This window comes from Salmo salar, chromosome ssa15, assembly GCF_905237065.1.
Source record: "Salmo salar chromosome ssa15, Ssal_v3.1, whole genome shotgun sequence".
Classification (NCBI taxonomy): domain Eukaryota; kingdom Metazoa; phylum Chordata; class Actinopteri; order Salmoniformes; family Salmonidae; genus Salmo; species Salmo salar.
Window position 1 is genome coordinate 76677607 of NC_059456.1, and position 21045 is coordinate 76698651.

General features: G+C 42.6%; 2 protein-coding genes across 2 annotated transcripts; one reads left to right on the top strand and one right to left on the bottom strand.

Annotated features, from left to right (window-relative positions):
* Positions 1–64: 64 nt before the first annotated feature.
* LOC106572096 (peptidase inhibitor 16) lies at positions 65–6971 on the bottom strand. Its single transcript, XM_014145922.2, has 5 exons — positions 6531–6971; positions 3547–3771; positions 1801–1910; positions 1481–1572; positions 65–1206 (listed from the first exon to the last, which is right to left on the bottom strand). Exons 1-5 carry the CDS (start codon positions 6696–6698, stop codon positions 791–793), a joined length of 1011 nt encoding a protein of 336 aa, XP_014001397.1. The 5' UTR covers positions 6699–6971; the 3' UTR covers positions 65–790.
* Positions 6972–15072: 8101 nt separating this feature from the next.
* Positions 15073–20821, top strand: LOC106572094 (tyrosine-protein phosphatase non-receptor type 7-like). Its single transcript, XM_014145921.2, has 10 exons — positions 15073–15231; positions 17065–17271; positions 17369–17558; positions 17651–17735; positions 17829–17914; positions 18763–18900; positions 19009–19119; positions 19279–19436; positions 19862–19975; positions 20445–20821. Exons 2-10 carry the CDS (start codon positions 17150–17152, stop codon positions 20611–20613), a joined length of 1173 nt encoding a protein of 390 aa, XP_014001396.2. The 5' UTR covers positions 15073–15231; positions 17065–17149; the 3' UTR covers positions 20614–20821.
* The last annotated feature ends 224 nt before the right edge of the window (positions 20822–21045 follow it).

The following is a 21045-nucleotide window of genomic DNA, read 5'->3' on the forward strand; positions in this document are numbered from 1 at the left end:
CACGTGTTCACAGTCCAGAGGAAGGTACAGTATATGACACATGGAAGTGTTGAGACCCGACGAGTAGAACAAACAATATTTATTGTACTCTATATACAGACATTTACAGAAATATTCAATATTGACAATAGTTCTGCTCCTTTAGGCTTAGGAATCACATTCCTGTTTATAGAGGATGTGACTTGCTTTAAAAGGTAGTTGCTGTTAGATTGGTCACATGTCACAACTGTTTTTATACAACTGTTATATTACATTGATAACTACTGTATGTTCTATGCTTATTGCTAAGAAGGCATATGGCAAACTACCAACTGTAATTATTTACCAGCAAATAAAAGCTAAATAACCATGAAATTAGCTACTTTGGTTTATTTAATATAAATCCATGCTGTATACATAATTATAAACTGGGTGGTTCGAGCACTGAATGCTGATTGACTGACACCCGGGGTATATCAGAACGTATACCACAGGTATGACAAAACATTTATTTTTACTGCTCTAATTACGTTGGTAACCAGTTTATAATAGCAATAAGGCTCCCCTCTGGGATTTGTGGTATTTGACCAATATATATGACCAATATACCACGGCTAAGGACTGTATCCAGGCAGTCTGCGATGCGTCGTGCATACGAACAGCCCTTAGCTGTGGTATATTGGTCATATACCACACCCCCTCAGCCCTTATTGCTTAATTATATCACAATGTAATTCAACTTCCACCAATGTCCAGTTCAGCTCCAGATAGTGCGTGTGTGTGCGTGATACCTTTTCCCTCATGCACTCCCTCACAATCCCATTGACAGTAAAGGCATCAAGCTAGTAACCAGAAGCAGGGAAGTAGAAACACTTCCTGCGTTGGCCCTAGGTTGTTCCCTAGTACTGTCCTTCTCCCTCACTGTCGCTCTTTCCTCCCCCTCCCACTTCTCCTCCTCCTCCTTCTCCTCCTCCTTCTCCTTCTCCTCCTCCTCCTCCTCCTCCCCAGGCTCTGTGTCTGTCTCCGCTCTGTCAGCCATGGTTGGCTCAGGAGCTGATGAGTAGTCGGGTTGTGTCCTCGGTGGTGATGGCGGTGTGTCCTCGGTGGCTGTGGCGGGGGTGGTGGCTGTGGCTGTGTGTGTGGAGGGCTCATTAGTGCCTGAGGGAGAGCTGTCCATTGTCTCCTTCTCTACATCAGGCTCCTCTGTAGGCTCAGGGGCATCAGGCACTGTGGGAAACAATAATGAGAAATCTTCTGTCTTCGAAACTGATTACAGGGTCCCTAGCCCAAAGCAACAAATCAATCTTCACAAAGAGGGAATATCATGATCAACCACAATTGGCTTGACATTTAGGTCAGGTTGGAGAGGATGAGATTTGACATCTGTTTTCCAAGACACTGGAGGTAGATAGTGAGGTAAAATGAATTTGGGGGACGGAGAGGGGGCAGGCAGGCGGAGTTGCGGGCAGAGTTGTGTGATTGACATGTGCTGAATTCCTACCACAGAGGTTCTGGTCACATCGCGGCAGGTTGTCTGGACACTTGGAGCACCATTCACCTTCCTCATAGGGTTTCTCATCATTAAAGTTACCTCTGAAATGCGAATGGTAACACAGGTCAGCGGTCACTCTGTCAGGGCTGTAAGTCAGGGATCAACCCTAACCCCAGAATGGTATTACAATGTCTCTATAGGTGTAATGCTAACCCTAACGCAGTCAGTGAAATGCAATGGTAAGGATTCATTATGTTAACTGAATGTCTAAGTGTAGAAATAGGAGATGAATGTGGAATTTAGTCCATGTTCTCTGGTAACATACTTACGCTGGATAATAATTGCAGACGAGGAAGGTGACTTTCTCAAAGGACAGCCCCTCCATGGTGTCACAGCGATGAGCAGCACAGCCCACAGAGTGAGAGTCCGCCCACACCATCTGAAACATCCCCAGCAGTCTTGTATTAATGTCTTCATCATCATCATCATCATCATCATCATCACCATCATGACCATCTTCACCATCATCACCATCATCATCACCTTCATCAACATCATCACCATCATCACCATGACCATCATCACCATCACCATCATCATCACCACCATCATCACCTTCATCAACATCATCATCATCATCACCATGACCATCATCACCATCACCACCATCTTCACCACCATCACCATCATCATCACCACCATCACCATCATCATCACCACCATCATCATCACCACCATCATCACCATCATCATCATCATCATCACCATCATCATCACCATCATCACCATCTTCACCATCACCACCATCATCATCACCTTCATCAACATCATCACCATCATCACCATGAACATCATCACCATCATCATCACCACCATCATCACCAACATCATCACCACCACCATCATCACCATCACCATCATCATCATCACCATCATCATCACCACCATCATCACCCTCATCACCACCATCATCATCACCATCACCACCATCATCATCATCACTATCATCATCATCACCACCATCATCATCATCATCACTATCATCATCACCATCCTCACCGTCATCATCACCACCCTCATCATCATCATCACCACCATCATCACCCTCATCACCACCATCATCATCACCATCACCACCATCATCATCATCACTATCATCATCATCACCACCATCATCATCATCATCACTATCATCATCACCATCCTCACCCTCATCATCACCACCCTCATCATCATCATCATCATCATCACCACCATCATCATCACCATCATCACCACCAACATCATCATCATCATCACCATCCATCATCATCACCACCATCACCATCATCATCATCATCATCATCACTCACTATCACAGGGGTTATACACACAGGAGTAAAGACATAAAGGAATATTCCACCTGTCACAGTTGTAGTACCGTAAATTCCGGACTATAAACCGCAACTTTTTTCCCAGGCTTTGAACCTCGCGGCTTAAACAATGACGCGGCTAATATATGGATTTTTCCCGCTTTCAAAATTTTTTTTCTCCAAAAAAACACATTCTGTGACGTGCTCAGTTTTTTGCCGGAATGAAGCTTTCATTAGACCAATGAAATTGCCGAACGGGTTACGGTCAAACAACTTTTTTGTTTAATGTTTAGATTAAATCGAGCGCTCTCAAACTTCCCATCATTCTGATTACGGTAGTCATTTTGTCACCCTCATCATGGCAAAGACACAGAGAAATGCATATGATGCAGCTTTCAAGTTGAAGGCGATTGATCTGGCAGTTGGAAAAGGAAATAGAGCTGCTGCACGGGAGCTTGGTCTTAATGAGTCGATAATAAGACGTTGGAAATAGCAGCGTGAGGAATTGACTCAGTGCAAAAAGACAACTAAAGCTTACTGCTAATTTTGTAGGCACCTGCGGCTTATAGACATGTGCGGCTTATTTATGTTAAAAAAAAAAAAATTCAATTCAATGGGTGCGGCTTATATTCAGGTGCGCTTAATAGTCCGGAAATTACGGTACTGTGTTATAAGAGGTGTATTCTACAAATACAGTAACTATTATCTCCCGGTGTCACTCACCTGAGTGTAGTGTCCACACATCTTGTCATCCTGGCAGCTGTTGTTGTTGTAGTCGTAGTCTAGGTGCTCCAGGAACCACTTCTCCATGGCAATGTTGGGGTCAAAGAGTCCGTTGGACACAAACAGGTTCTCTCCCATGTTCAGCTCCTCTAGATCCGGGTTGTGCTCCCATATACACTTCACAGCATAGCCCTCAGCTATGATCTTCAGCTTCTCATCCCATTTCTGAAGGGGAAAAAGAGACAAACCATCGTATTACTGTAGACTACCAATAATGTGCTTGACTGCTACCTGTAATCTGTACAGATGTAGTGCTGCAGACTGAACGACAGAGGGAGACATTAACCAACACTGAGGACCAAAACAGAACTCAGTGTTTCAATAGTGTACAACTTCAAACTACTTCAAATTAATAATTCTATTCAGCATATCCACCACATTGCAAGTAAGTTTGATCCTAAAATCACATATGTCCTATTACTCTGATTCTAAAGAGGGAAAAAATAATTTTTGCAAGTGGCATTCTAAAACCAATAGCTATGATCCTATCTCTACCCCTATCTAAATACCAAGCTTTCACGGTTGATCTAGACAGCACAGCACTGGCAGATTGTAATACAAGAGGTATGCTTATGAAAACATTGGTGGAGACACTCTATTGCTAATGGTTTTGAATGTAGCTATTTATTTATTTGATGTATTTATTTGATGTATATTTGATGTATTTATTTGATGTATGTGCCAATTTATACTACCCTAATAATTGAACAATTCCTGACCCGGCCACCCGCCAGTCGACATTGGTATTTCCTTCTAATACTGCCTGTAGCAAGAGGAATTTCCTTCTCCACTATTGAAATGTTAAAACTGCAAACCGATAAGGGAGGGTTTGTTATGTTAACATTGGAGGAGGACAATGACTATCTCTGTCTAAAAGGATCCTCTTTAACTTTAGACATAAATCATACTGTACATTACATTAGTCACACCTTTAACTTTAGACATAAACCATACTGTACATTACATTAGTCACACCAACATTCCCATGTAAACCTCATACTCCTTTTTATGTTCCTTCCTTATTAAATCAAACCTTTACTTAGGAACTTATAAGGAACCTTTCAGTAATACGGGTATTAGAGGTTGAGGAATGTTAACTTATCCCACATAGTTTCAGTTCAATTCCTATACAGGTATTGTAATGAGCAAGAGGATGAGGTGGCACTTGACAGATAAGGCTTGATCTTGATTTAGCTCGCCAAAAGTTATGGTGGTAATTGGTTCGAAGAAATGAAGAGATGCAGTATTGTACGAACGCGTATTGTCTTTGTATCATGACCTGTCCAGACAGAGACGTCCAGTGTGGAGTCATGTGAAGTTCAGGTTATTTGTCACCCCATGACTCTAAACAAACAGGGGTCTTGTGTTGGAGGCTGGGGATACTAGTTGAAATTCCACAACATCTTGCATCCTAGCCTCAGGACATCAGATCTCCTCCTCTCTGTTCTTGGGGAAACAGAGTTGTACATCTTTGTCATGCTTCAGCCAGAGAAAACAAAGGCGTCCCCCTGACCATCTGGTCAGCATTAGATGCTGTGTCCAGTACACAGAAAATCAAGGACATTCCACATGGGGTGTGACTCTGCAGATGAAACCTGACCAAGTAGTGACGTAGAAAGCTGTGATATATGAGTCAATGACATATGGCTATGTTTTGAAACACCCATTAAAATTTCATTGAATCTTCCATAAAAATACAAATAAAAAGTTACATAAATTTCTTGTTTATAATAGGTATGTTCTGTTTCTTCTTGTATAGTCCACATTATCTTTCTTTCTCCAGGTAATTGATTACTGTGATGTTTGACGGACATTCCTGTCCCAGGACATCTAATAAACCTGTCATTCACAGAAGGTGAGGATGAAGCAATGCTTAACAGGAAGTTACTGTTTAACTGTTGAAATGTTGCGGTTTGTTGGTCATGATGACTCATGATTCCACTCAACTGCAATTAATGCTTTAATGCTATGAATGAATGATATGAACCCATTCATGAAAATGGCCTCGGTGTTGCGTTCATCTTAACACAGAGACAGGCAGAGACCCAACCCTGGGACTGCCAGATAGCAACTTTAGCATGTACATTCCACAGTGTGCACACTCACACACACACTCACTCACTCACTCTCATGCATTGCATAACCCTGGACTCAACTCTGAACACCCACTCACTCAGTCACGGTGGGGTGAATCAACACAGAAATGCACTGAGGCACAGACAGGCTCTATCAGCAAAGTAATTAACTTAACTCTGGATGTCGACAAACGTTTTGTCTTGGGATTACTTTTATCATTGATATGCTGATTTAAACATGGGGCAGCGCTGTTTTTGTCAACTTTACTGGGTGGTAATATGTATTAGGTATGATGCATCTTCTGCAGCACTGTGGTAAATGTTCTGCACAACAAGCTTTTTGTCATTTATGATATGTTGATATCATGTCAAAGCAATGGCCATGACACTGTAGATGCAGGCAGAGTTTAGTTTTGATGCAAGGCCATTTTAAAGCTGAATACTAACGGATATGTTAAGTTGCTGAAGCACCCATTTCATGTACAATACTGAACAACTGGCAGCATTGCACAAACATAAATATCATTCAAAAATCCCCTCACCAGCAGAAACCTATGTATCTACATCCACCTGAGATCAATTCTAATACACATTAACCCCATGAGAACAACGAGTACTACTAACCACACCAGGTGACAGCAGTCAAAACAGGGGTAAACTCCACCAATCCCACCAGCCATACAGTAGTATCCCAATATCCAAGAAGCTCCTCACCACAAAGGGTTAAAACGTATTATTTCCACCTATTCTGATGCAGAAGTGCCCAGACTGAACCCATCCCGCCACGGACAGGTAGAGATCCAGGTAGAGATAACCTCCTATCCGTCCCCCCAGTGATGCTGCGCTTACCACTTTACGCATGTAGGTGGAATTGGGCTCCACCTGGCCACGGTAGCTGTTGTGCAGCTCCACGAGGGTCTCTGTATCTTCCTCGCTCAGCTGGCAGGAGGCTGGACACAGGGTGACGATGACATAGAATCCCACCAGGCCAGCCCAGAGAAGTGTCCCCCTCAGCATGTCTAGGCAGTAAAGTCCTCTCTTTCTATCTCTCAAGGGTCACTTCAGATGTCTGCCAGTATCGAGGGTGTTGCTCTATGTGAATGTGTGTTTCCAGTGTGTAGATGTGTGTTCTGCGAGTATGTATATGTGTGTGTGAAAATCTTTCTTTCGGTCAATGTACTTGTGTGTGTACTTATATGTGTATGTGTGTGTATGTGTGTGTATAGTGTGTGTATAGTGTGTGCTTCAGCTGCTCTGTCTCTTCTCCTCTTGGATCTCAGGCTGGAGATATTAAGAGGGAGTGACTCCACCCCGCTCTCCACAGGAGAACACCCACACCACCCTCACCCTCACTAGGTCACATTACACGCTGCTCTGACTGGTACGCACCGACACCACTTGAAAACAATCGGCCTATTCTTACGAATCTGGTGTGATTTCAGGCTGGACACAGATACAGATCAAGATACGTTGAGATACAGATACTGTTCATATCTCTGACTCACACGCAGTTGGCCTTCACTCTGTGCTCTCAACACTGAGTCAGGACACAGATTTCCCTGTGGTGCACCTGACAGGAAAGATCTTAAATCCAAACATGGGAAGACTGAGCAGCATCAGGCAGTTGACCTATGTTGTGTTGTATCTCACCCCAGTGTCATATTTACTTTTATTCTCCTTCCGTTACAGCTCTTCATAACAGAGGAATTTCCATAGCTGATAAAGAATGTAATGTGATCCTATGCGGTGGGTTGGGTGGGACGTGATTCACTTGGCACATACACATCTCTGTACCATCAACATTTGGTAGCTACCAGACCTCAATGTGGTCATTCAGATTTCAATTTTAATTTCCAGGAATGCATTCCTTATGACAATCAAATTAAAGAAATGCTTATTAATTTTAGGGACACATTCCTAAATCCTGAATTGCAATGGGATTTCATGATTTCAGTTATGACAATGTAACGAACAAAGCAGGTTCCCAGTCCATAAGTCATATAATCCTGCTGGAACCGGGGAATGTCCCATTGCTCACACCAGGGTGTTTTTACATGGGGCCTTTATAAGGTTCAGGGCAGTACATTCAGCACACTGAGACCCTTCCATACATTATCTCAATACTATTTCATGAAAACATACCCAGTATGAGTCTATGACAGACAGGAGTTTGCACTGCAGAAAAACAACAGATTTGAGCATGTGATGTTTGCTGTCATTCATTCTAGTGGTTAACATTCTGTTCATGAATTACACATGCGGTAGGTATCAGTCATATTGGAGTGTTCACAGGAAAGGTTTATTTCATTTTTTTTTGCGTCACTAGAGCCATAGAGGGTGTGGGCCTCTGAGCTCCTTAAAACTTCATTAGACCAGAGAAGTGGGGCCAAGTCCCTCACATACACATAGCAACCAAACACTCCAGCTGTCCATGGTCAGTAGCTCGGTATGCACAGGTCTGCAGAATGAACTGAAAGCTGAGACCTGATAAGCTGATCCTGAACCCTCCCAAAAGCCCTTCTTCCAGAATGTGCTCCGTGACTATAATGCCACAGGGAGAACAAGTATTAGAGTCGTTCTGAGAAACCTTGCCTGAGAGAAAAGCTTTCAAAACAACTACGACTTACTTACAGGAAATGTACAATATTACTACCAGCTGAGAAGAGGATTGCATCATTTCATGACGTTAACCTCCACAGAAAGGATCTCTCCGCAATGTGCTGTACCTCAAATACACACCCTGGTATCCATCCCTCTCTATACAATGTGTTTATGCGCTTTAGCAACTTAATGGAGGTAGGAGTAGTTTTTCTCACACATTAAGTAGAGTAATTTATGAGGACTTGTCCATGGATCCGCCCTAGCTGTCCTGCCATAGGGGAAGAGACATTTCTCCCTGGCTAAATAAGAGCAGAAACCACAACTCGTTAATCAGAGCTACATCTGAATTAATCCAAATCAGATACATTCATTTTTCATTGATGGAACACAACAACAACATGTCACGAACTCGCACTTAGCTTGTTTTTCTCTGTCATAATCTTTCCTGTTATCTTTCATGCAGGGCTAAAGGATGACTCGACCAGGCCTTTCTGAATCCTGTTTTTCTAGGACACAGCTATCTTGGTTGCAGATGCAGTTTGATATCAAAAGTACATACCACTACAACGCTTGAATAAGCACTAGCAGCTTCACTTTGTCTTTATTCAATAACACCACTTTCTGTGAGTTTACCTCAGCCTACTATCTCAGAGGTCTTAGCAAAGTGATGAATGGACAAGACAACAACATAAAGGCATTAGGCATTCCCTCAACCTCTCCTGGGGTGTTTCAGATCTTCACCGTAGATGTATCCCTAGTTCTCCAGCATCATACCCGCCTTGGTCTTGACTGGATTCAGCAGGCCTATGACAGGCTTCAGATGGCCAGAGGAGAGCTCTGGAGATCCACACTTTTCAGGGATCTAGAGCCCAGTTCTGAAGTCATGGTGAGCTATGGTACAGGTAAACACACCCCAGGGCTGCCTGTGCCCCTTTGGCCTGACCCAAGCCATGGTTGAGCTTGAGCAAGAAGATTAAGTCCAATCTCAGATTACTTTCTAAGAGCTTGTTGATATTGAACAAAGCTCAGTATGTTTGATTGTTATGAATGGGGTCAAATTAACAATTCTTTCAAAGTGACACAGAGGCTAGTTTTACATGTCCAAGTGTGAGTAAACATTCTGAATGACAGTGTTTACATGGGTGGAGATAAGGATGATTTTATTGTCCATTACAAAAATGTAAAATCATACAACCATCAACTTTGGCATGGTAACCAATTTTTTATTTATTTCACCTTTATTTGACGAGGTAGGCCAGTTGAGAACAAGTTCTCATTTACAACTGCGACCTGGCCAAGATAAAGCAAAGCAGTGTGACAAAAACAACACAGAGTTACACATGGGATAAACAATCATACAGTCAATAACACAATAGAAAAATCTGTATACAGTGTGTGCAAATGAAGTAAGGAGGTAAGGCAATAAATAGGCCAATAGTGGCAAAGTAATTACAATTTAGCAATTTACACTGGAGTGATATATGTGCATATGAGGATGTGCGAGTAGAAATACTGGTGTGCAAAAGAGCAGAAAAACAAAAACAAATATGGTGATGAGGTAGGTAGTTGGATGGGCTATTTACAGATGGGCTGTGTACAGCTGCAGCGATCGATAAGCTGCTCTGACAGCTGACGCTTAAAGTTAGTGAAGGAGATACAAGTCTCCAACTTCAGCAATTTTTGCAGTTTGTTCCAGTCATTGGCAGCAGAGAACTGGAAGGAAAGGTAGCCAAATGAGGTGTTGGCTTTGGGGATGACCAGTGAAATATACCTGCTGGAATGTGTGCTATGGGTGGGTGTTGCTATGGTGACCAGTGAGCTGAGATAAGGCGGAGCTTTACCGAGCAAAGACTTAAAGATGACCTGGAGCCAGTGGGTTTGGCAACGAATATGTAGCGAGGACCAGCCAACGAGAGCATACAGTTCACATTGGTGGGTAGTATATGGGGCTTTGGTGACAAACGGATGGCACTGTGACAGACTGCATCCAATTTGTTGAGTAGAGTGTTGGAGGCTATTTTGTAAATGACATCACCGAAGTCAAGGATTGGTAGGATAGTCAGTTTTACGAGGGTATGTTTGGCAGCGTGAGTGAAGGAGGCTTTGTTGTGAAATAGGAAGCCGATTCTAGATTTAACTTTGGATTGGAGATGTTTGATGTGAGTCTGGAAGGAGAGTTTACAGTCTAGCCAGACATCTAGGTATTTGTAGTTGTCTGCATATTCTAAGTCAGAACCGTTCAGAGTAGTGATGCTAGTCGTGCGGGTGTGTGTGGGCAGGGATCGGTTGAAGAGCATGCATTTAGTTTTACTAGCATTTAAGAGCAGTTGGAGGCCACCGAAGGAGTGTTGTATGGCGTTGAAGCTCGTTTGGAGGTTTGTTAACTCAGTGTCCAAAGAAGGGCCAGATGTATACAGAATGTTGTCATCTGCGTTGAGGTGGATCAAAGATTCACCCGCAGCAAGAGCGACATCATTGATATACGCAGAGAAAAGAACCGGCCCGAGAATTGAACCCTGTGGCACCCCCATAGAGACTGCCATGAAGTGCAGACGCACTCTTTTTGGAAGTGTTCCATCCTGCTTATCATATTGTAGCGATCCTCATCCTATGAGACACTTAACAATTCACACCAAGTGAGTTATTGCAATTGGTGCGATGAATAGGGTGTTTGCCTTTCACCCCAGCGTCCTGGGTTCACTGCCGTGCTCTGCAATATCATCACCTCAGAGAGACATGAGATGTATTTTGCAATTAGACACTAAGAGGTTCAGAAAACCCTTCATACTGCGTAATGTATTACAGTATGAATTAAAGTAAACGCCCATTAGAGTCTTACAGGTGTTAGACCTGGAAACTATGGTGATGCCTGACTGCTTCAGTTACGTCTGTCTGTGTATGCAGCATGGAGCTTCTGGATGTCTGGCCCTGGACTCTGCGGCTGTCCTCTCCGTTCTCTGGCCTGGCTGTTGCCTTGGTGACCATGGTGCAGGAATACAGGCAGATTTTGGGGTGGAGTGACTTCTGGCTACAGCTGTGTATGACTTCAGCTCTGGGCTCTAATTCACTGTGTTCTGCCCCTTAGGACTCCCCCCAAAACTCCCCTCCCCATGCATCTGGAACCTTTCACATCACAGGCCCTCAGTGCAGAGCAGCTCCCCGTCATCCTCTCTCTCTTTATCTACCAGGAGGCGTGCTGTAGAGAAGCAGGGTTCTGGGAGGAGCCTTTTCTGTTCAACTTGATGAAAACTAAGTTCCCCAGGACAAGTTAAATGAACATCTTTTGCCTTGCAAAGACATAGAAATTGTGTTCCATAACCTATTTTGATTCTCAGAGTTTGACTACAAAACAACTGCTACTCATCATCAAGTACATGCAAGTATGCATGTGTAACCCTAGAAAAGGTTGGATATTTCTTACATTAAAAATGTCATCAAATCCAATCAATGCACCAAACTTTTTCCAGGCCTAGAATTTAAGTATGACTTATTCTCTGGACCATCTCAGGCAGGGACTTGTATCCTTGGGGATATTACACAATTTGTTTTCTGATGGGAATTCTGCAACCACTGCACGGTGCTCAGAAATTCTGAACAGGAAATTACTTCTCAAAGAGACATTTGTTGTTTGTTTTTTCAATGATTATGTGGAGTGAAGAACACTTCAGAAGCACTAGAATCATCAGCACCCTTCTCTCTGATTGGAGACATGCACCGACTGTACTCTATGATGTGTACCTCAACTGAAAATCGAAATAAAGCATTGCCAAATCAAAAGCATTGGTTGTTTTCCTAGGCAAGTCAAATGCAACATAAAATGACTCAACTGACATCTACTGGACAACTATAATTCAAACAAAACAAGCGCATCTCGGAAGAGCAACTGATGACATTCTACTGTTGTAAGTCTCTCTGGATAAGAGCGTCTGCTAAATGACATAAATGTTAAACGTAAAAATGTTACTGTCTATTTGATTCATATTTACATAACCTCACTTTTTATTAGATTTGTCCTATTGACGGTAGTGTGGAACAGGTTATGAATATAGTATTGTGAAAACTAAGCAGAAAACGATGAGCGATTCAGACAGGCAGTGCCACCTGCTGTTGATTACGTTTACATTACATTTTAGTCAGATCCAGAGCGACTTACAGTCAGTGCATTCATCTTAAGGTAGCTAGGTGAGACAACCACATATCACAGCCATAATGAGTACATTTTTCTTCAATAAATCAAAGTCAGTGTCAGTAAGAAGTAAAACAATTGTGAGTGTTAGTAAGAAAGGCAAGAGTGTTCTTTTTTTCTAGTAATGAATCCTTGTGGGCTACAATATTACTGTTATCCAACATACAGTACAGTACGTGGATCTAATTCAATCTTTTTCATTCTACAAAATATGAATGTTTCTAATTGTAACACATTGTAGTTGTACTATTTCAACTATTTGCAGAGTTGTGTGTAAGAATGTTTCAAAGGTTAGAACAGTGTGTGTGCTCTTAGCGTGTGACTTACTGTAGTCATCATTGGGAAATCAAATAAAAATAAAACATCCGCATCACATTCAGAGTGTTGCTGCCTGGCCTGTGTGGGTGGAAGGTCCTGAGAGGACTCATTTCCTCATCATGACTGATAAATAATGCAATGGCCATGGACCTCCATTCAACTGTACAGAGCTAAATATTTAAGAGATAAACATGTACTTTTACACTATGGTGTATATGTTAACGTTGATGGTATGGATGACTAATATTGCTGAGTCTGACTAAAACAGTCTGTTAACAGCAGGAAGTGATGTATGGCCATGACAGGAAGTGGCTTGCTCAAACCCTCAGTAGCGGATTCAGGCCTGTTGACCAGCCTCCCACCCACGTAGCAACCACCACAAGCCTTACTCATCAGGGATCTCTGTACAGATGATGCATAGATCTTATGTTATAATTAAGCTTTATCACAGAAAGCTCATTCACCCTCACTAAGTTTCATGTGATTTACTGGGCACATACTTGGATTAACTTGTACCTCCGATATGAATACCTCTAACGTGTTACTATGACCTTCCTTTACTATGGTTTTCCATAAACGTACTGTTATACTCTGATTTTCCTTTATCTTGGTATTTATGACTAGCTTGTCGCTTGAAATGCCCTCAATCCACGGCGGTAAAACAACATCAACGTCACGTAATAGGAAAGTACCAAACATTTCTGCAGTGAGATGGCTGATGTTTGTGTTAAATCAACATTATTGTTACAGATCAGATCGCTATTGTAAAAGATCATCTGTTCTCAATGACTTACCTGCTTAAATAAAAGCTAAATAAATGATTCAAATAACACTGTTATTCAATTTGTCGCCCAGCAGTTTCCATCACATCAATGCTCATTTCCACTACAGTTTCATAAACAACATCTGACATTTCGACCCACAGTGACTGTTATTCACTTTTGCACTGTCAAGACACTGTGATGAGATTAGAAAATGCTTGCAATATGGCTCTCACATTTGACATATTATCCACTCAATGGTTGTATTGCTGTAACTGTGCATATCGGTCCATTGTTTGCATGTTGTAGCTGTAGAGAAAATAATAGTCAACTTAAAATTCAGATGTGAGGTTAGTGCGCTCTCCTTCCAGGTTACACAAAAGCCGGTGGCACTGAGTCTGCAGGGGTGATACAGCCTTGAATATCTGTGTGTGTGTGTGTGTGTGTGTGTGTGTGTGCGTGCGTGCGTGCGTGCGTACGTGCGCGCGTGCGTGCGGAACTGAGAGTATGAGAGAGTGAGTGAGTGGGTGAGTAGAGAGGAAGCGTGGAGAGGTAGAAGAAGTAAAAGAAAAAAACAGTGCTCTCATCAGCTTCCCTTAAGCCAAGGAGCCCAGTGTTAAGACTGCCTGTGTCTGTAATAGCTTATCTGGACTGAGGCCCTGGTCGTCACACAGCCACATAGTACTCACGGACAGAGGAGATTCTGAGGGCCAACTTTGATTGGCAGTCCCTTGCACTGGTGCGTTATCTTCCAGGCCTTTCTCATTCAGTGCGATAGCGACAATCACAAGCCAGAGTAAAGGCGTAAGTATACTGTACTGTATGGCTGCAGGTGGACTACAGATTGTTTTCCCCCATCATCATGTTAACGCCACCTTTTAGCCGAGAACATGGAAGACTCTGGTCAGTCTGATGCTGTATGTCAGCCCATACAGATGAACTGATGCATACTTTCAGCTGTTCCATCATTGCAGTAAGGCTTACGGTTGGTTATGTTCTGAGCTTCCTTACTGTATTATTTGTTGTGCTATAAGTAATAATCATATCATTGACCACATCACCTCCTCATCATTTAGTATTCCAATAGTCAAGTGTTTAGTATCTTAAATACAATTTCAAAGCTATTTATGTATCTGAGAGTATTTCTCTATTGTTTTTTTAAACATAATTTACTTGTCTGATACAATCCAGCTTCAAGGACTTCATCAGCAAATCCAATACACTATGTGCAAACATTTATGCAAAACAGAATGTTAGTATGATGAATAAATCATGGGCAACTATTGACATGCACATTTGCGCCAGCCTTGAGCCTGGAGTCATTGAGGAATGACTACTGATTCACCTATTCCCAAAGCAGCTCAGCTTCACAATATTCTCTGCCTCTCTTTCCTCCAGGAACTTCTCAGTGATTTTTCAGCCACTCTCACGTTTAGACGTGCACCTGAAGCCAAAGAGGCTAGCTACTAACATACTGAGGCACTGTGTCAAAAAGATTGCGCGTCTGTTCTTGCTCACTCTCTATTTCTCACTGTCTCTATCTCTCTCTCCCCTCTCTCTCTCTCACTCTTTCTGTTTCTCTCTCTCACTTTCCAGTTTCTTCTTGCCCTGGTTGGTTCACGTCAACGGCAGATATTTAATTTGGCTTTGGATTATTCTGACACATCGGCAGCACAGGATTCAGGTATGGATAGATCCAGTTTCGCGACAATTTGGCAACAAGAGATGGGAAAGAAATTATGATCTGAAACAGAAATTGTTAGTCAAGGGTGTTGTCTACTGAGTGCCATGTGTTGTGAATGTTATTTCTCCGTTTTAGGGGATGTGAGATATTTCATTAGCTGTTGTACTTTTGACAAGAAGAGCTGATAAGGATAAATATTTCAAATTCCATCTGAATTGAATTGCTATTCTGGTCTGTTGGTATAATGAGGAATAATGTGATATAGCAATAAACGTATAATACAGTTGTGATCAAAATAGAATAGTTAATTACAAGATCCATGGAGAGTTTAGATGTTAAAATTGTGTGTGATTTATGCCAGTTTTGAGGTCTGGGTAGACTAGTTGAACAGAGAGAAGGAAGAAAAACTATGGCTGAGTATGTTTGTCACAGAATTAGTGAGGTGGGCAGTAAAGGTCAACAGGTCAATTCACTAGCAGTCTTTAATACTCTCTCTCTCCCTATCCCTCTCTAGTATTGGGGAAGCTACTCTGAAAAGATAGTTTACCAAGCTACCAATTACTTCACACTGACAGAAGTTAAGCTACACTAGAGCTACCCCTACGAAAAATATAGTTTACTTAACTAAAGTTACTGTGAAAAAAGTAGTTCACTACATCCAAACTAATTTGTGAAAAATTATCATATGTAAATCTGAAATGTCATAGACCAGGGTTCCCCAACTGGCGGCCCGCGGGTAATTTTATTTGGGCCCCCCAAGTAAAAAAAAAAGACAGGGTAAGCAGGTCCAGAGGGGAATCCAAAGGAGTAGTAGAGTGGGGAATCCAGGACAGAGTAGCAGAATGACGAGACGTGGGACTGGAGACAGGGACCAGAGTCAGAGTGAGCAGAACTGTAGCGGAGAGGAAAACAGGTACAACAGGATAACTGGATCTGAATAGTAACAAACGGCTAGCAACATAGACTGACTGAGCAGAGATTACGATCTGGCAGCGTGGAAGTGGAAGGGCTGAGTATTAGTATTAGAGGTCTTGATTATGGAACAGGTTGCAGCTAGTGGAGATCTGCTCTGACTCCAGCACACCTGTCTCCACCCCCCCCCCCACACACATACACACACACACACACACACACACACACACACACACACACACACACACACACACACACACACACAGAGAGAGAGAGGGAAAGTGCACTGGGGGAGGCGGCAGATCAAGGCGACACAGGATGAGCAGTAGAGGGCGTTGCAGGAGCAGATGTGACAAAATTATAACGTTTTAGTCAATTATTATATCGGTTTGGGCTTCTTGCGGTCAATTTGCGGTCTACAAATTATTAGTAATTATGTTCCAGCCCACTCAGGCAAAAATCGGCCTTTGGCTGAATCTAGTTGATGATCCCTGTCATAGACTATAAATTGCAAGAACAGATCACTTTAGCCTATTAAACCCGAAACCAATATTTCAAGTGACCATTAGGCAGGTTTGATGCTGGAAATGATTGGCTCCTTCAGCCAAAAAAAGTAGTGTGTACTTCCAGTAGTTACTGTAGCTACAACACTACATGGCAAAAAAAAAGTTATACTGAAAAGACTACCTAGATTCGAATTTAGTTCAGCTACCACCAAGCTAATGCAAAATATAGTTACATGTAGTTCACTACTCTCTCTCTCTCTCTCTCTCTCTCTCTCTCTCTCTCTCTCTCTCTCTCTCTCTCTCTCTCTCTCTCTCTCTCTCTCTCTCTCTCTCTCTCTCTCTCTCTCTCTCTCTCTCTCTCTCTCTCTCTCTCTCTCTCTCTCTCTCTCTCTCTCTCTCTCTCTCTCTCTCTCAGGTCCGTTTTCACTCTATGAACAGATGTCAGTGGAGTATGGTTGTATGGTATCCTTCTAAACCTCCCAGTCATTCCACACACCACCATGAATGAGTCAGTAGAATCCCCATCATCATCATCATCATCATCACAACCTGTGGACCAGGAACAGTTATTCCCCTGCCCTGCTGCCACAGCTCCTCGCAAACCAGTCCAGCTCCAGGAGAGGTAGAGAGACATCCATGATAATAAACAGTACTGTCATTATATTTATTGAACAGAGTTCCTGACCTTTTGTCCTCTCTGTGGTTCCATACATCCTCAGACGGGGCTCCAATGTGTCCCTGGTGCTGGACGTGAGCAGTCTCAGCCTGGGTGCGGTAGAGCCCTTGTGCTCCATCTCCACCCCCAAAGAGACCCTCCTCCACCTGCTGAGGACCTTAACACGCCCTCTGACCCCCTCTCAGCTGCAGGAGGCATCTGACGAGACCAGCAGGCTGAACTCAGAGTACCAGGTTAATATCTACTGTAACTGTACGTGCAGAGATTGACTGCATGTAGGATCAAGTGGAATGTGTACCCTAAGCCTGTCCATTCTTTCCAACAGAAGATTCCTCCAAACTTTGTCAACCCTGCAGAGCTGGACATTCCAGGACGCGCTTTAAAAGATAGATACAAGACCATACTGCCAAGTGAGTTCCTAAGTCATAAGTGAAGAAATAGTTGATAAATGCTGAAACACGCTGGCACCCAGGCAATGTAAACACTATAATCATGTTAACCAGATCCTGAGACCCGTGTGCGTCTGAGGAACCCTGCAGCAGAGGAAGGGGGTAATACTGAGAGATACATCAATGCAAACTACATAAAGGTTAGAATCATGCATTATTACAACCACCGTCTTTATTTATAAATTTTTGACACAACTGTGTCATGCGAACTTAAAGTAAGAGTAATACAAAAGGTGAGGAGAAAGTCAAGAATACACACTGCACAGTGTATGTTAAAACAGCAATCAGCAGTTGAAACTATAACAAAGCGTACTCGCCACAACTGTTTTGCAAAAAAAGCTGAGGGATGGGGCTGGAGAAATGTAACCATTCTCAAATTCATAGACAGAGCTATGGATGCAAGTACTGACCATCCATGAGATAAAAATTATAGTTTTAATCATGTTTTGAGGCTATACAGTGTATGTGTACATTTACTTTGTTTACAAACATTGGAGTAAAACAAGCTTATACTTTGGGTGCTATCTAGAACTTAAAAGGGTTCTTCGGCTGTCCCGATAGGAGAACACTTTGAAGAACCATTTCTGGTGCCAGGTACTGTAGAACACTTTTGGTTCCAGGTAGAACCCTTTTGGGTTCCATGCATAACCTTTTCCTCTGCGAGTTCTACATGGAACCCAAAAGGGTTCTACCTAGAACCAAAAAGGGTTATCCTATGGGGACAGCGGAAGAACCCTTTTGGACCCTTTTTTCTAAGAGTGTACTACAGTTGAACTAAGCTCATGAGGCATTTATAAGTTATATTCTTCAAAAATCAATCCTACATATCTCTCCTTTATCAGTCCAAAAATGGATGCAGCAACTGTAGCTTGCCGTAAAGAGTGATACGGTTGGTTTACGTGGGTGTATCATGTCAACCAAGGAAACCCACAGGAAGTCAAAGTGGAAACGAACGACACAGGCTCAACTCTTGCTGTCTCCCACGCAGGGTTACAACGGTGCACCCAGTGCCTACATCGCCACCCAGGGACCCATGCTCAACACAGTGCATGACTTCTGGGAGATGGTGTGGCAGGAGGGATCCACCACCATTGTCATGATCACCAAGCTAAAGGAGAAGAACGAGGTAACAGGGATATGTCAATTTTATTCCACCTCCAAAGCTTTCATCAATGGTTTCCGTTGACAGACAGTTTAAGTCTACAGTCTACAAAAAGTGTGCCCTGTTTTTCAGAAGTGCGAGCTTTACTGGCCAGAGAAGGACGGCAGCTATGGCAGATTTGAGGTCAGAGTGTCCATTGTGAAAGAATGTGACGGCTACACCATTCGAGATATGATTATACAGGTGAGATAGTAGGTTATTATCATCTGTAAAGTGTGAAGTAATGCCAGTCAAAGCGCTGGGTTAAACCAGTTAAAAAAATTCCGAACTTCTGAAGGAATGATTGAATGAATGAAAGAATGAATGAACCAAATAATTCACTAACAACAATGTGTCTGACAGGTGGGCTCAGAGAACAGGCAGGTGAGACACTACTGGTACTCCACATGGCCAGACCACCAGACCCCAGACTGCACTGGGCCCCTGCTCAGACTGGTGGTGGATGTGGATGAACACAGGCAGTCCATACCCAGCCCAGGACCCACCATCGTCCACTGCAGGTCCCACTAGCACACCCCTTAACACTTATTCTCATTAGCTATCAATATAATAAATGTGAAAAGAACAAACAATGACGTATGATAGAATGTCCTTGAAAAGAAAATAGCCCTAGGCTACTTGAACGGATCTCACTTCCAGAGGATTTATACGTTACGACACCTTAGGGAGGCTCCTTTCACATACCATGTCAGTCAGAATTAGGCTCTGAAATGATTTACGGTGAACGACTTGAATACACTTACTGACGGCAAAGGTGAATGCTATGGAATTCCGTTTGTGTTGTGATATACAGTATAGTGTACATGTGGACTGTGTATTTCTGGCAGATACTGTATCAGAAAGACTGAAGTATAAATACATTGTATGACAGAAGGTTGAATGTTACAGCTCTATTTGACATGATCTCATGGGCTCTGTCTTGCAGTGCAGGGATTGGGAGAACAGGTTGTTTCATCGCCAGCAGCATTGGATGCCTACAGCTGCAACACACTAGTAAGGCTGATGTGCTTGGGATCGTCTGTAAGCTACGCCTCGACAGGTACTAGCCACTACACACTTTGGCCATCCGCCCTGCTTTTGGTAGTAACCTGTTGCCTAGTCACCTTACCCCTATACACGTCTACCTCCATCACTCCACTATCCCTGCACATGTAAATATGGTATTGAATTTTTTTTTTTAAATGTCCTCACTTAATTGCGTATTTCATATTTATTATTCTTATTTCTCGTGTTTTTTCTTTATTTCTAGTAATACACTGTTATTGACTATTGTATTGTTGGGCTTTGAGTTTGCAAGAAAGGCATTTCACTGTACTTGTGCACGTGACACTAAAACTTGAAACTAAAGTGACAAGCACATTTAAACCAAACTCTGTTACTTATCACGTAAACTATCAAGTGAGCACCTTGGTTCAAAAACAGCATTTGATAATTATCTTGAGTTATGAAAAAAATGGTTGTAGTTTGGGGATGCTGCTCCCTCACTCTCTCCGCCTCTGTGTTTTTAGGGGTGGTATGATCCAGACCAGTGAGCAGTACCAGTTCCTGTACCTCACCCTGGCTCAGTACAGTAGGCAGCTGGGGAACACAGACAGTGGCTCAGAGAGCCCTGGCCCTATCCAGACCATTAGAACTACGGGGACATGCAGTGACAGAGAAAGCCCAGCTAAAACTTGATATTTCCGCATGGGGGAATAAGCTCCTGGAACTCTGCTCACACACTGTGGCCATCTCATCCTCTTGACCGTGACATTGATTGTGGCATTTTGATGGGCATGTGATGTGGTACTCACCACACCATGCAGTTAGAATTTTATTGAAAGTCATTCGTAATAATATTGTCCATATTTGTTACCGTGATAATAAAAACAAGCATTATGCATAATGTCCTTGGCTCTAATTAGACCTAATTGCAGTTCACTTGACATTCTGAAGAATACATTCATATAGTAGATAAATACATGTATTATTATTTTATGCTTTTCCAGGTGTACATGGTGATATGTAAAACAGAAAAGAAATACACAAGAGCTACGGTAATGTTCCTTCTCTCCAGCAGAGGACAGGTCTTGTGAAGCCAGAGCCTCATTTGCGCTGAGCACCCTCTTT

What these genes read in the sequence shown, in the direction of transcription:
- LOC106572096 (XM_014145922.2), bottom strand. Translation starts at nt 6,698, where the DNA reads ATGCTGAGGGGGACACTTCTCTGGGCTGGCCTGGTGGGATTCTATGTC. An exon ending in CCACCTACATGCGTAAAGTG is followed by an intron (nt 3,772 to 6,530) that starts GTAAGCGCAGCA and finishes TTTCCCCTTCAG; the next exon opens with AAATGGGATGAGAAGCTGAA. An exon ending in TGTGTGGACACTACACTCAG is followed by an intron (nt 1,911 to 3,546) that starts GTGAGTGACACC and finishes GGGATGTTTCAG; the next exon opens with ATGGTGTGGGCGGACTCTCA.
- LOC106572094 (XM_014145921.2), top strand. Translation starts at nt 17,150, where the DNA reads ATGAATGAGTCAGTAGAATCCCCATCATCATCATCATCATCATCACAA. An exon ending in CCAGTCCAGCTCCAGGAGAG is followed by an intron (nt 17,272 to 17,368) that starts GTAGAGAGACAT and finishes ATACATCCTCAG; the next exon opens with ACGGGGCTCCAATGTGTCCC. An exon ending in TTCGAGATATGATTATACAG is followed by an intron (nt 19,120 to 19,278) that starts GTGAGATAGTAG and finishes TGTGTCTGACAG; the next exon opens with GTGGGCTCAGAGAACAGGCA.